Source organism: Colossoma macropomum, unplaced genomic scaffold (genome assembly GCF_904425465.1).
Source record: "Colossoma macropomum unplaced genomic scaffold, Colossoma_macropomum, whole genome shotgun sequence".
NCBI classification, from domain to species: domain Eukaryota; kingdom Metazoa; phylum Chordata; class Actinopteri; order Characiformes; family Serrasalmidae; genus Colossoma; species Colossoma macropomum.
Genome location: NW_023494793.1, coordinates 12,353,571 through 12,366,951, shown reverse-complemented (window position 1 = coordinate 12,366,951; position 13,381 = coordinate 12,353,571). Strand labels below are relative to the sequence as shown.

Below are 13,381 nucleotides of genomic sequence, written 5' to 3'. Positions count from 1 at the left end.
ATAGTAATACATAACTCAGGATTTCCAAATAAACTGTTTAAGAAGGAACAGAAGAAAGATATCAAATTGGTAAAAATAAATAAATAAATAAATAAATAAAATAAGATGATGTCATAATGGGCTGACATCCAATCAGTTACTTGTTACTATGCAGACTGTGTAGTTCATATACACTGGTAACTGTTTAACCCTTAACATGGCCAGGGCCCGCCAGCAGGCCCAAAGCTTTATTACTCACTTCTATAACCTAAGAATAGCTCAACCAGTTTGCATTGAAGTTCCTGTAGTAACAGAACAATAAGCCTTAGTATGTAATAAGCCTGGGATCTTAATGGGCTGAAGGGTTCAGTTGGTCTAAATCTGTCTTTTAATATGTTTTTCAGTTTTCCAGAAGTACTGACTACATTCAGAAAACCATATTAAGGAGTAATTCATCACAATATTGACAGCTTATGATCATACTGTCCCCCTTAAGTTCAGCTAGGTGCTAGCCATATTAGTACTGTCTGTAAAATGTCAGTGAGCTAAACTTTCCTGACATGGATCCACCCAGGACTTTATGGCTTGGTGGAGAGTTCGAATTTAATCCCAGTTATACAGTGTTGTCTGCTAGTTTGGTAGCACCAGAGCTTGTTGAGGCCAGGCTGAAATATTGGTGGCCTGTGTCTGCCCAGGCCTCTAGGGGGGAAAAAATGTAGGAACTTATTATTCTTCTGTGCATTTTTCGGGATATCAGTTGACAGGCTTGTAGCCGGCATGCAGATGTCAACCTGATTTGCAGTCCAAATTGTAACTTTATCTTTCTTTCTTTCTTTCTCGCGCTCTCTCTCCGTATTGCATCAGCATCCGCTTCAGCACATGCATGGCAGCCTGGACTTCCACTCAGTGTGGGTAATAAGAGTGGTCTGCTCAATGATTGGCCTGGCGAAGGAGTGGAGAATTTTAGCCGGACACATGAGAAATCTCATGGGAACACTCCGGCCTCCTAATTGGACTGTGTACAGTCAAGTATGTCATCCTACACACAGTTATATATAATAATAATGATTATTAGCACCATGATGTCTTATGATTTTTGGCTACTGTATTTTTTGCCTGGTTTTCGGGAGGGAGGGGGGTGCATTCTTGGCCTTCTTCTTTCCAGGTATGTATTTTTTTTGTTGTTGTTTTTTGCTCAATATGTGTTTTTGTGCAGTTTACTGAAATGAGCAGTGCTCATGTTAGACTTTATAACTTTGTCTACCTGTATTTAAACAGACAAAATAAGTTATAAGCTCTAACACGAACAAAACTTGCCGCGGTAAACTACAAATATATATGAAAATGTTTTTAAAAAATGAAAAAACTGAAAATAAGGAGATATTTGCTACATGTTATGGCTATATTTATTTTATTCTGTATTACTCTCCATTCTCCCTTATCTGAAGGCAAACCTGGCTCAAGTCCAGGCCTGCTTTCTGCTTTTGGCAAATTATCTGTGCTTTCTTTTTCTGTGTTAGTCCACTTTAATCAAACAGAACCACTACAAACTAGTGCTCTTGGTGTTCCTTGGCAAAAAAAAAAAAGAAGTGAATGATAAGATATTTTCTCTCCGTTTCTAAACAGATGAAATATAACCCATGACGTTTTGGCCTCTGCGGTTCCTTTAATGGCTTTTCCACTAGTTTGCTCGGTCGGAAGTTTGCTAACCAAATAAAGGCAGGAGGGGCGGGGCCGGATGAGCGCCTTATATGGAGTTTCCACTCCAGCGCTGAGAGCCAAAGGCGAAAGAGCAAAAGCCAAAACCTAAAAAACCCAAAGTTAAAAAAAAACACAGGCAAGAAGTCCAAACGTCTGTGGATCCTGCACTGTTTACAAGCGTTCAGCTCTGTCCCAGTAAGCCAGCGTCTCTGTGAGCCCGCCTTGTAGAAGTGCCTGATCACACTGGCTGGTCATGGGGCTCAGAAATGCCTTCGTTTAGCCCAAGTTTGCCGACCCCACCAGTCTGAAAACTCGCTCTTTTCTCCTTTAGTGAGCCAAAGCGAGCTCCTTTCAGCGGGACTTCCCTGCTTGCTGCTTTCCTTCTATGCTCTGGTTGCTTGGCGGCGTGTAGTGTGAATGGACTGAATCCCCTGGTTGGAGACCCATGGGTGGAGCGTGGTGGTGGTGGTGGTGGGTGGGTGGGTGAGTGGGGGTTTAACAGGTGGGCTTTGGTAGGCCTGGGGACATTAAGCACCAGTCTCTCTTCTCTGAATAATGTTTTAATACCCCACGTACGACCAACAGCCCAGTTTCTGGAGTATTTATGTACCTCTGAAGTGCACAGTGGTGGCTTTCAGTTCACAAGTGTGTGAGCTGAGTAGAAATAAACACCACAGACTCATAGACTTCTATGGAAAAAAGACCAGGTCTCCCAGTGGCCCAACATTGCAACCCAATTAACCAGCTTTTTAATCCATTATTAGGTACATGAGGCTTCATATAGAGTTTAGACGTTCAGTTGATTAGCTACAGCTTGTAGCCTACCATAAAGACTTTCTTCCCATCATAAAGACTTTCTTTTTCTTGCCCATTGAAGGTTAACAGGGTGGTCTTTTGAGGTCCACCTGCCTGCATAAGGAGCACTAATGTGCTCTAAACATTCAGATTGGTTTATAAAGTAATCAAACAGGAGGTATCAAAACTTTTTTCTTTTCTTTTCTTCTTTTTTTTTATTTGTTTGTTTGTTTTTGAATTTTCACGCTGCGTGTGCCACAAATAAGACCGTATTATTAGTAGTAATATTATTAGTTTTTAGGGGATTTTTTTTTTCCTCTCATTAATTGCGACACGGAAACTCAAAAGCAGCGGAAACAGAAAAAGTGTGAAGCAACAGAGTGAGTGGCGTGCGGTTTCGTCTCCAGCGTGCGCGTGCCATTACTCGATCGTTTAAAAAAATAAAAATTAACGCGCAAAAAAAAGAGTTTGAAATCTTTCAGTTTTGCTTTTTTGCGCGGTGCACCTGTGCAATGCACGGCTGGGTCTTCACCCCTCTCTCTCTTTCTCTCTCTCTCTCTCTCTCTCTCTCTCCGTGTGTGTGTGTGTGTGTGTGTGTGTGTGTGAGGAGCTTTCCGTGTCTCTCGCGCTGTCTCCATAAATGGGCATGTGCGTCACTGCGCTGCTCCAGCCCCGTATTTAACGAGGCCAAAAGCGCGTTGGAGTTCCCGGCCGAGCAACAGAGCAACACACACACTCACACGCGCTCACACGCGCTCAGAGACAGAGCCAGAAAGGCAGCGGCGCGCGGGCTGCACTTGTGCAATCACCACCAACAACACCAACAGCACCACCACCACCACCATCATCATCATCAACATCATCATCATCATCATCATCATGAACACAGGGAGCCAATGCAGAACTTAGAGCTTCATCTCCAGCAGCAGAAACACTGCCGCGCGCGACTCAGACTCAGCGAGCAGATGGAACACGCACGCGCCTGAACTGAACTTGGATAACGCGGGATCGCGAGGGGGATCTTTTTATTTTTTTTTTATATATTTTTAGTTTTTTGTCCGTTTTCCTTTCTTCTTCTTCTTCTTCTGCGAGATCATCAGGCTGGGTGGATAAGCTCGTAACAAACCTGCGCGCGGGGCTTTTGATGCCTTTACAAAGTGAAGCCAGCCGTGTGCTATGACAGGCAAACTGGCCGAGAAGCTCCCTCTTACCATGAGCAGTTTAATGAACTCCATCCCCGAAAGCCTTTATCCTGAGGAAGACAACATCCCCACCTCTATGAACGTGTTCACCAGCGCGGAGCCCGCGGCGCACTACTCACACATGAACACAGGTGAGCGCGCGGCGGGGCTTTGGGGGTGCTTTGTGTGGGGTGGGAGGGGAGGGTTGTTTTGGGGGCGCACCTACCCGAGACCAGTGTGGGTTAAGGGGCTAAGAGAGATAAGATCGTGAGCTGGAGTGGATGTGATGCACAAAGCAGTGTGGCGAGCCTCTTGCAAGCCATTGTGTGGTGCGATAGATGGCCATTGTTCAGACCGCAATCGTGGCTGATTAGCGCACAGCTAAAATGCCCACTGATGTAGACCACTGCTGGATCAACTCGTAGACCTTATAGCGTTGAATCCAAACCTACAGTCTTTAGTACTGTGCGCGATAAAGTTTGGCTCACTCTCGTAACGCTGAGGAGCGTGTTGAGGTAACTCGTATAGTGCTGGATCAACTCGTATAGTGCTGCTTTAACTTTTATAGTGTTGAATTAACACCTGTAGAGTTAACGCAGCCTTTAACAGGCTTAAGTGAAGAGTGCTGAATTCACTCCTAGTGTAGGTGTTCATTCAGTGAGTGAACTCGGCGGTGCGAGAGTTATTAATGCTGTTGTGTAAATAGTATAAGTGTTTATCCAGCACTGCGTGTATTAATTAAACACTATAGACGTTAAACACTTTAATCCTCTGGGATATTTTTTAAACTCTCTCTCTCTCTCTCTCTCTCTCTCTCTCTCTCTCTGTGTGTTTGTCTCTCTCTGTCTCTCTATCATCCATGCTGGTATTAACTGAGGCTTTAATGTAAAGTAAAGGCACTGTTTGGTAATGTAGAGGTCCATCGTTGGTTCCTCACTGCTGAGAGCCCACCGGCCTTTATTGGCCAGCGTTAAGTGGTCTCACTGATGCTCAGGTGCTGAAGTGTTGTGCGGTCACGTGACGGACAGGTGATGCAGCCCGGTTAGGAGCACTCGCAGCTCCACGTACAACAATAATCATATAATACATGTAATTTGTAAATCATGTACAGCAAAGCACGCATGTAGGTTAGGATCAGCTAGAAAAAAGTGGTAAAAAAACAGTATAATAGCACACTATCATATCTAAATCTATCTATCTATCTATCTATAACTATATATATATATATACATATATATATATATATATATATATATATATATATATATATAGTATATATGTAGTGTGTGTATGTGTATATATAGACACTCACCAAACGTGTGCTTGTGGCTTTATATAAATATATCAATGTAACTGTATTAATGTATTATGTAAATATATAAAAAATAGACATATATAGTGACACAAGTGTTTATACATTATTTATAGATTTTTGTAATAAATGCTGAAGTACTGAAGTGGCTCTAACTGCCCTGGTAAAGAGTTGCCTCCTCAGTCTCTTGTGCGAGCTCGTGCAGGTGAGTGCGCGGCGCGGGCTGCTTTAAACGCGCTTCACACGTGTATGAAAAACAAAGACAGGAACAGCACGCGGAGCTCGGCGGATTCTTTAATAATCAAACATTTTATAACACGGCGAATTTAGAGCGCGCGCGCGGGTGGTCACTCTGAGCTTTAACACTACCGGGGCTCGTGGGGTCCCCAGCATTATAGAACCACAGACTGATTTAAAGCACTTACTTAAAATAAACAAATAAAGAAATAAAAATAAAAATAATAAAGAGAAAAAATTGCACCGAGCGCGCAGAAATAATTATTTACATTTATTTCAATTTAGCACGACGTGACTGGTTCATCTACTCTAACAATTCTGGGGAAAATGACACGTTAGGAATTCAATTAAATTGAAGGAGGTAAAAAAATGGGTGACTGATTAAAACAGGCCTAATTCCGTTTAAGACCGTGATTATTATTATTAGAGGATTATTAGCGGTTAATATTGGCCACTCTCTGCGTGTTAGGAAACGAAAAGGAAGTCCAGAAACTCAGCGCGCGTTAAACATAAACCACCAGAGATTCTCCTCCAGCACGAGCCAATTCAGAGCCAAAAAACAAACAAACAAACAAATAAACAAAGAGGAATTTAATGCTGAACCTCAGCTAAATTAATCGCATAATAGCCGGAAGTCAGAGCGCGTGAACACGTGAAAATACAGACGAAATGAATACAAATAAATATTAAAATTCCGTCCTGGACAAAGCTTTAAAGCCTTTTTTCCCTATGTGTGTGTGAGCTTGCTTGCTTTCTGTTTGCTACGCACACGCACACTCACACACACTCACGCACACACACACAGAGTGCCTTTTCTGGGCTGAATCACAGAAAGCCCACGCAAAAGCTAGAGATATCAGACGAAATATCAAAATATCTGTACTGCATCAGACCAAATATCTGCACTGCCTCCCTCAAAATGAGCTGCAGTAATTCATACATACTAAGTCAACTTGCTCTGTTATGGATGGTGGACTAATGAATGAACTCCACTCTTCAATACTGCAGGACATTACAACTCTGTGTAATGCCCAAGCGTTTTAATCCCACTGTTTTATACCTACTGGGGGTTTAAAACCCATAGATCCCTCAAACAGACTCAACCTCATCTGGTCACAACCCCTGTGAGGCTGCTTTAAAATGCCAAAGCATCCAAATTCCCACATACTAGACATTAAATGATAACATAAAATTCAGGGGAAGCGACTTTGATTCTTCTTATCTGAGGGAAAATCCCGAGCTTCTCTGCTGTTCTTCTTGGCTTGCCCGAGCTGAATTCTTTTCCCTCAGAGACAGCACACTAAGTGGTCTTTTTTACACACACATATGTGCAACTGTGCTGAATAGACGTGAACACTGGCTATAATTTTGGTTTTGTTTGTTCCCACCATAAATCATGATTTGGGATATACGCTGTGATTACTGTAAGTACGTGTTTAAGGAGCAAGACAAACCCGGCAGGACGTCATGGGGTTGTTGTTTTTTTGGACGTTCTGTAAATTGTCAGAGCTGCATTATACAAGATCAAGTGCTTATGTCAGAGTTCATAGAGTTTATGTATTAAACTACTGAATGGACCGAGGCAAAATATCCACACTGCATCCATGACAGAGTCCCTGATGGAGGCACAAGCCCGTTGCTGAACTTCATGCCTGTGAAAAGTGAAAAGCATGTATGTCTCAGATGATACCCTGTTGTACAGGGAATCTTCACTGCTCTACTTCTGAAGGACACATTGTAGTTTACAACCTGAGAGAGAGAGAGAGGGAGAGGGAGAGTAAGTGAGAGAGAGAGAGAGAGAGAGAGAGAGAGAGAGAGAGAGAAGGAAGAAAAGACAGAGAGGAGGAGGAGGGGATATTCACTTCAGTCTCGAGTCAGTCGACAAACTTTTTTCCCTCAGTCAAAGATCTAATTATTTTCCCGTCAGCTTTCCTCTTTTGGACTGATATGCCTTTTTCTCTTTCCTTTTTTGGAACAGACAGTTAACGGAGGTATGCCGAGACTTCTCTAACCAAGTTAAGAGCCAAGTTCAAATCAAGTCATAGCTTCTTGTCTGTAGAGTAGCTTTCTAACAGCTCGGTAGTTCCACCTAAACGTCTTAGTTATTTAAGAATCTAAGTGCTTTTTGTGTTGCTTTCTTGTCCGTTGACCTTTTCGATCTGTTCCTGCAGATAATATCATGGACTTGGGGATGGGAGGTGAGAAGAGCAGTGGGGAGATCCAGTACGGCTCCAGTAGTTTCCAGTCAAGTCGGAGTGGACAGACTGTCACTTACTTGGGCAAGTTTGCCTTCGACACCCCTCCTTCGGGGGGCATCAGTGGCTCGGGTTGGTGCCCAGACAACAACATCATCAGCCTGGTGAGCGCCGGAATCCTAGGCGTCTCGCCATCACCTGGCAACATCACCACCCAGACGTCCTCGTCGGGTGGCAGCATGGGCGGCCAATCGTCGGACATTGAGCAAGTGTATGCCCCGCCCCTTCCCGCCTACTCCACCTGCGGCGAAATGTACCAGGAGCAGGTGTCCTTTCACCACAGCCCAGCCACCTCATCCTCCCTGCCCTATCCGGCCTCCGACTACCACAATACCTCCTCCAAGCCCAGCATGGACGGCAGCCTCTTCTCCATGATCCCTGATTATAACCTGTTCCACCACCAGGGCGATGTTGGGGTGATGGAACACAAGCCCTTCCAGGCCATGGATCCCATCCGGGTGAATCCGCCACCCATAACACCCCTGGAAACCATCCGGGCGTTCAAGGACAAGCAGCAGATCCACCCAGGCTTCCTGGGCGGCCAGCAACAGCACGCGTCCCAGCACCACCACCACCAGCCCCCTCAGACCCTCGCCCTCAAGCCCATCCGGCCACGCAAGTACCCCAACCGGCCGAGCAAGACGCCGGTCCACGAGCGGCCACACGCCTGCCCGGCCGAGAACTGTGACCGGCGCTTCTCGCGCTCCGACGAGCTCACGCGCCACCTGCGCATCCACACGGGCCACAAGCCCTTTCAGTGCCGCATCTGCATGCGCTCCTTCAGCCGCAGTGACCACCTGACCACACACATCCGTACACACACTGGGGAAAAGCCCTTCTCTTGTGAGTTCTGCGGACGTAAGTTCGCCCGCAGCGATGAACGCAAGAGACACGCCAAGGTGCACCTCAAGCAGAAGGACAAGAAACCAGCAGACAAGGCTGGTGGTGCTGGGCCAGCGGGCAGCCACTCGTCCCCACCAAGTTCCTGTGGGAGCGCCGGACCCAGCAGTGCCAGTATCCTGACTGTTACCACGTGCGCCTAGGGAACTCTCCGCAGTTAGATACAATGGGGCTGGGGGGAGGAGGACACTGAGCTCTTTCCTTTCTTCTAAAAGGCCTGGCAATTGACTCTTACACTCTCTCCCCACTCTCCATGTATCGGTTTATTTGTTACGGTCTTCGATGTTTGTAGTCAGATGGCATAGTCATGTTGCCCCGCACCTTTTTGCTTTAGGTCAGGCTAGTGAGTGTTCAGGGAGGAAGACTCACTAGTGTTTTATGGCAGGGAGAATAGCGCACTGGGGCAGCAGCTGGAGGGACAGGGACAGTTTAGGTCATCCCAGGGCAAAACAGAGGCACTTCTTTGAGAAAAGCATTACAGGCTCAGGGAGTCCTACTTCCGGCTCCGGGGACCTACATGATCCCCTGATATTTCAGTCTGGGCCAAATTAGTCTTTTTTACAGTATGGTATAAAATACAAGGTGAGATACACTTGGCATCTGAGTTTTGTTTGTTACAGTGTATTTTGGTTTGTCATTAACTTGTCCAATTTTTAAAAGTGCAATTTAATTTACTCGATGTTGTTAATACATTCTTTGCGCTGCACTTTGGTTCCTGTTGTTTGTTCTAAAAACTGCTCGTTAAATATTTAATTGATGATTTTTTTTCAGAAGAATGTGCCAAATCTGTTGACATACTACAGCCAACTTATTTTTGTTGTTATTCTTGCCAGCGTACCAGGGACTATAGTGAAGCTACTGGAACGATCTGTTTCAGATATCGATCTGAAGGGAAAACCTCTAAGCCCAGAATCTTACCGTACTGAAAGGCTCAGTGAGTTCAAGCTTCAAGTGGGTGTTTCTTGCGTAATTAGACTGCATTATCTTAATATCTCAAAATCCCTTCAGTACAATTAAAGGATCTGGATGCCTTTTGTAAACAGCAACAGATTGCCTGTACAAAACCACGAAAAAAAAAAAAAGAAGCAGCCTGTGTTTTGGTATCTGGGCTCACTATGTACGGTTTACTTATTAGTGTGAAATTAAGAAAGCAAAACTAGTGGCGTTTACCTTGAACCCTTAATCTGATGTGCACATGGGCCAAAAAAGAAACCTATATCCTTTTTTCATTGTTTGTCCTTAAAGACAAATTCAGAGATCGAGGGCAGCAGATCATTTTGCCTTTATTGTCTTTTTTTTTATTTTGTATCGGTTGTTGTTTTTTTGCTGTCTGTATGCCTGCATGCATCTAGTATTGGTAGTATGTCTTGGTTAGCACTGAAACAAAGGTTGCAGTGGTCATTTCTGGGAACCTCACAGCAATAGGTGTCCATCTCAACCCCCTCTATACAGAGAGCTGATGAAAGAAATGATGTGAAATGTGAAATATGAAACACTGCCATGTTTCACATGTAAATCCTGTCGGTATTTCTGTTTACGTCGTTGTTGCTGTTGTTGTCGTTGTGTTACTCTTATCGCTGACGTTTTTATTGGGCACTTGAAGTGGTTCCCATTCTTTAATCTTCCGAGATTTCTTCCTTCCTTCCCTTTTCCGTTCCACGCATACTGTATATTCGGCACACGTTTGAGTACACATACACGGTTTTCAACACAAAGTACTTGCCAGCCAAAATTATGGAAATAACTGCCTTAGAGCACCACCGCTGGGCAGAAGCACGGTTGATCTGGGATGCCATTGTTCTGTGTTTTTACTGACTGAAGTCTGCCAGCTATATGCATGCCATTCGAGATGTTTTTGGATGAAAACAGTTCTGACTTTTTTTTTACAGCTCTGAGGGGCAGCACCAGTAATGTGGTTTTCTCCACGGCTACTCCTGTTCGGATCACACTGAGAGATTGATTCTGAATATCGAGAGGGGTGTTTTCTTTTGTACAGTTGCGTATATAAACATATTACTACATGTTTTCTACTAAGAATGTACAGGACAAAAAAAGCAATGTGCTTCAGTATTACGATGTGTGTGTGTGTGTCTGTGTGTCTGTATGTTTGTGTGTGTGTGTGTGTGTGTGTATATGCGTGTGTACATTAATACATACACACGTGCATGCGCACTCGGATTTTACCTTGACTGAATGTGGATGAGAAGGGTGTGTTTTAACATACATTTCTGGAGAACATGACTGTGTACATAGTTTAGAATGTTTCTTTTTTTAACTGTAAGAGAGAGAAGCGTCAGTGTCAACCCTGTTGCATCCCCCCGTCATTCCTGCAAAGTCTCAAAATGTTGTTTCTTTCTGTGCATAATATACAAAGAATGAGATGGAGACACACTGAATGATGTGTTTATTAAATAAATAAACAATAAGGTTATTTGAAAAAAAAAAAAGACTTGTGTATCTTAATATCTTTATACTCTTCTTATTAGTGAGCCTGCATGAGTGCACAGTAATAAATAAGACAACATACACAGCTGCAATTCAGTAAGTACTCGAGATGCAAGATGATATCGGAATAATATTGGCCCCAGACCACTTTCCACTGGATGAAATGGTTTGTCGGTCCAAACTAAAAAATTGCTTCATGTAATAGTATTTATTCCACTGAAACAATGGCTCATTCAAAACTAGTTCATTTAGTAGAAGTCATTTTGTAGGTTGGGCTGAAGAAAAATTTTTTACAGTGTAGATTTGACCAATAGTTTTAACCTATAATTGATGTGTTTATCGTTCTTTGGAAGCAGAATGTTTATGCGACACCAGACTACCGTGCTAAAATATCTGCATTTTATTCACTTTACTGCATTTGTAACCCTCTGCAAACAAAAATTACATTCTCTGTAAACCAGGAAGATCTAATTCCTACACTTTATAAATGTTCACATATCAGCATTGGCAGATATATACATGAAAAATATTGAATATTGGCCCACAATTCCCATATTGGTGCTTCCCTAATATTTATGATATTATCTCATGTATATCTCATGTTATCTTATGCATAATAGCAGTATAGATTGTCATCATAATGGCATCAATTGTGTTCAGTTTTCTCAATGAAACCTATAGAACAAATGCAAACTAAGCTTTTTTTCTTGAATAAATAGACGGCTTATGCTGTAGGAATTGTTTCAGAAAATATCAGCCAGGACTAATTTTCTTTTTTCAGAACATTAGTATTAATTACATTTTCTTAGTAATAATTAGCATTTCTTGGGTCTTCTTAACAAATGTAGCTCACATAAGCCAACGCATGCAGGCCTTTTCCATCCTCCTGTTTAGAGAGAGTGAAAATTGTACATGGCCGTGTCAGTGGTGCCTTCGGCATATGCCCCCTTAGCGTCACATTCCTAATAAACTCGGCAGTTTAAATGTTGAGGCTTGTCCACACACTGCCATCCTGCACAAAATTGTCCCGCTGTAGGCCTGTGTGTCTTGGCAGGCTTCCATTCGTTCTCTAATTAACAAGGCCCCCGATGGCTCCAGAATGTCTTTTGTTGGTTTTTCTGAATGAATGGGTGGCTCAGGCCGTAGGAGTTGTTTCGGAAAATCAGCCGGGCTTATGTAGACTGGGTTGGCCAATCTAAGAGTTTATCAGCGTGAGCTAGTACTGCCTAGGAGTGGATCTGTAAACACTACTCTCTTAAAAATAATGGTTTCTAAATGGCTCTTGGCTTGGATGCCTGGTTCTAGGAAAAGCCTTAAATTGCTGGAGAATTTATATTATGTGGAACCTTAAACACATCTCATTTACAGAAACGGTTCAAAATATATTAAGTTTCTTAAGGGAGCCAAAAGTAGCTCTAAAGAGCCCTTTTTGGCACCTTTATTTTTATGAGTGTACGTGATGAAAAATATATACACGCTGTCCCTTATTTTTGAGGTATACATGTATACAGTTTTATCTTATTTAGCCATGCAGTTGCCATTTAAATGGTTGTCTATTATAGTGATTCTCCTCTACAGTCATTGCAGGGAAAACAGAACAGTGTCTGGGGAAGTGATTCCATCCCTACTGGCAACTGTCTGAAGCTAAAGAGCGATTCTGAATGTATACGTAGGCGCGGCTCTGTTAGATTTATGCACCGATACGGCTCTTAGTGTCGTGTGTGTGTGTGTGTGTGTGTGTGTGTGTGTGTGTGTGTGTGTGTTCCCGGCGTCTGAAGCCTTTGCTGTAACAGAGAGGAGAATCACAGCGTGAATAGGTTACACTCACTGATGGAAGAGGCAAATGTTGAACGGCGTTAGCATTAGCGCTGTTATCACCTCTCCATGGATTTGCTTCATGTTTCCGTTCCCTCCACAGCCTCCCCTCCTCCAGAGTGATGTCTTTATTTCTGAGGCGTAGCTATACATGGTATGGGAAGCACTGCTTTTTCTCTTTTTTTTTCTTTCTTTTTCTTAGAAACAAAAATAGCTTCTGGCATAGGTTTCTGTTTCATTTTATTTCTTTATTTATTTATTTTACATATTTATTTATTTATTTATTACTTTCTTTCACTGCCAAGATCTATCAGATCACAGGGCCAAACTGATCCAGCAAAACAGAAGAGGCATTTCTCACAGATCAGATAGGAGCAGACCCTTCGGGTTTGTGTTTTCAAATATCAAATGGGCCTGCTTTTTGGGCTTTTTCTTTATCAACCAGGAGCTGTGTTCTTTAAAGTGCAGCAAACATTTAGTCGCTGTTCAAGCCAAAATTTCAGAACGTTTTCATTTTTCGTATTTTTAGACCATTTGAAAACTGAAATGTTAAGGTGGCCTTTTATTTTATACTGTGTGAACATGATTATGATTAATGCACCAACAGAAATGGTCCAGTATTATTTGGGAGAAAATGTATGTACTTACACATACATTTATGTTTACACATATTTTTTTCCTCTCATAGAAATATTGCTAAAGACATTGTATGTTTTTTTTTTTTACATACTTTTATTTTTAAATAATATCACATGATCCTA

The 13,381-nt window shown here is 42.8% G+C and overlaps 1 protein-coding gene across 1 annotated transcript; it reads left to right on the top strand.

The window, feature by feature from the left end:
* The first annotated feature begins 3,194 nt into the window (after positions 1-3,194).
* egr3 (early growth response 3) lies at positions 3,195-8,919 on the top strand. Its single transcript, XM_036578523.1, has 2 exons — positions 3,195-3,808; positions 7,377-8,919. Exons 1-2 carry the CDS (start codon positions 3,652-3,654, stop codon positions 8,501-8,503), a joined length of 1,284 nt encoding a protein of 427 aa, XP_036434416.1. The 5' UTR covers positions 3,195-3,651; the 3' UTR covers positions 8,504-8,919.
* The last annotated feature ends 4,462 nt before the right edge of the window (positions 8,920-13,381 follow it).

What these genes read in the sequence shown, in the direction of transcription:
- egr3 (XM_036578523.1), top strand. Translation starts at nt 3,652, where the DNA reads ATGACAGGCAAACTGGCCGAGAAGCTCCCTCTTACCATGAGCAGTTTA. An exon ending in CTACTCACACATGAACACAG is followed by an intron (nt 3,809 to 7,376) that starts GTGAGCGCGCGG and finishes CTGTTCCTGCAG; the next exon opens with ATAATATCATGGACTTGGGG.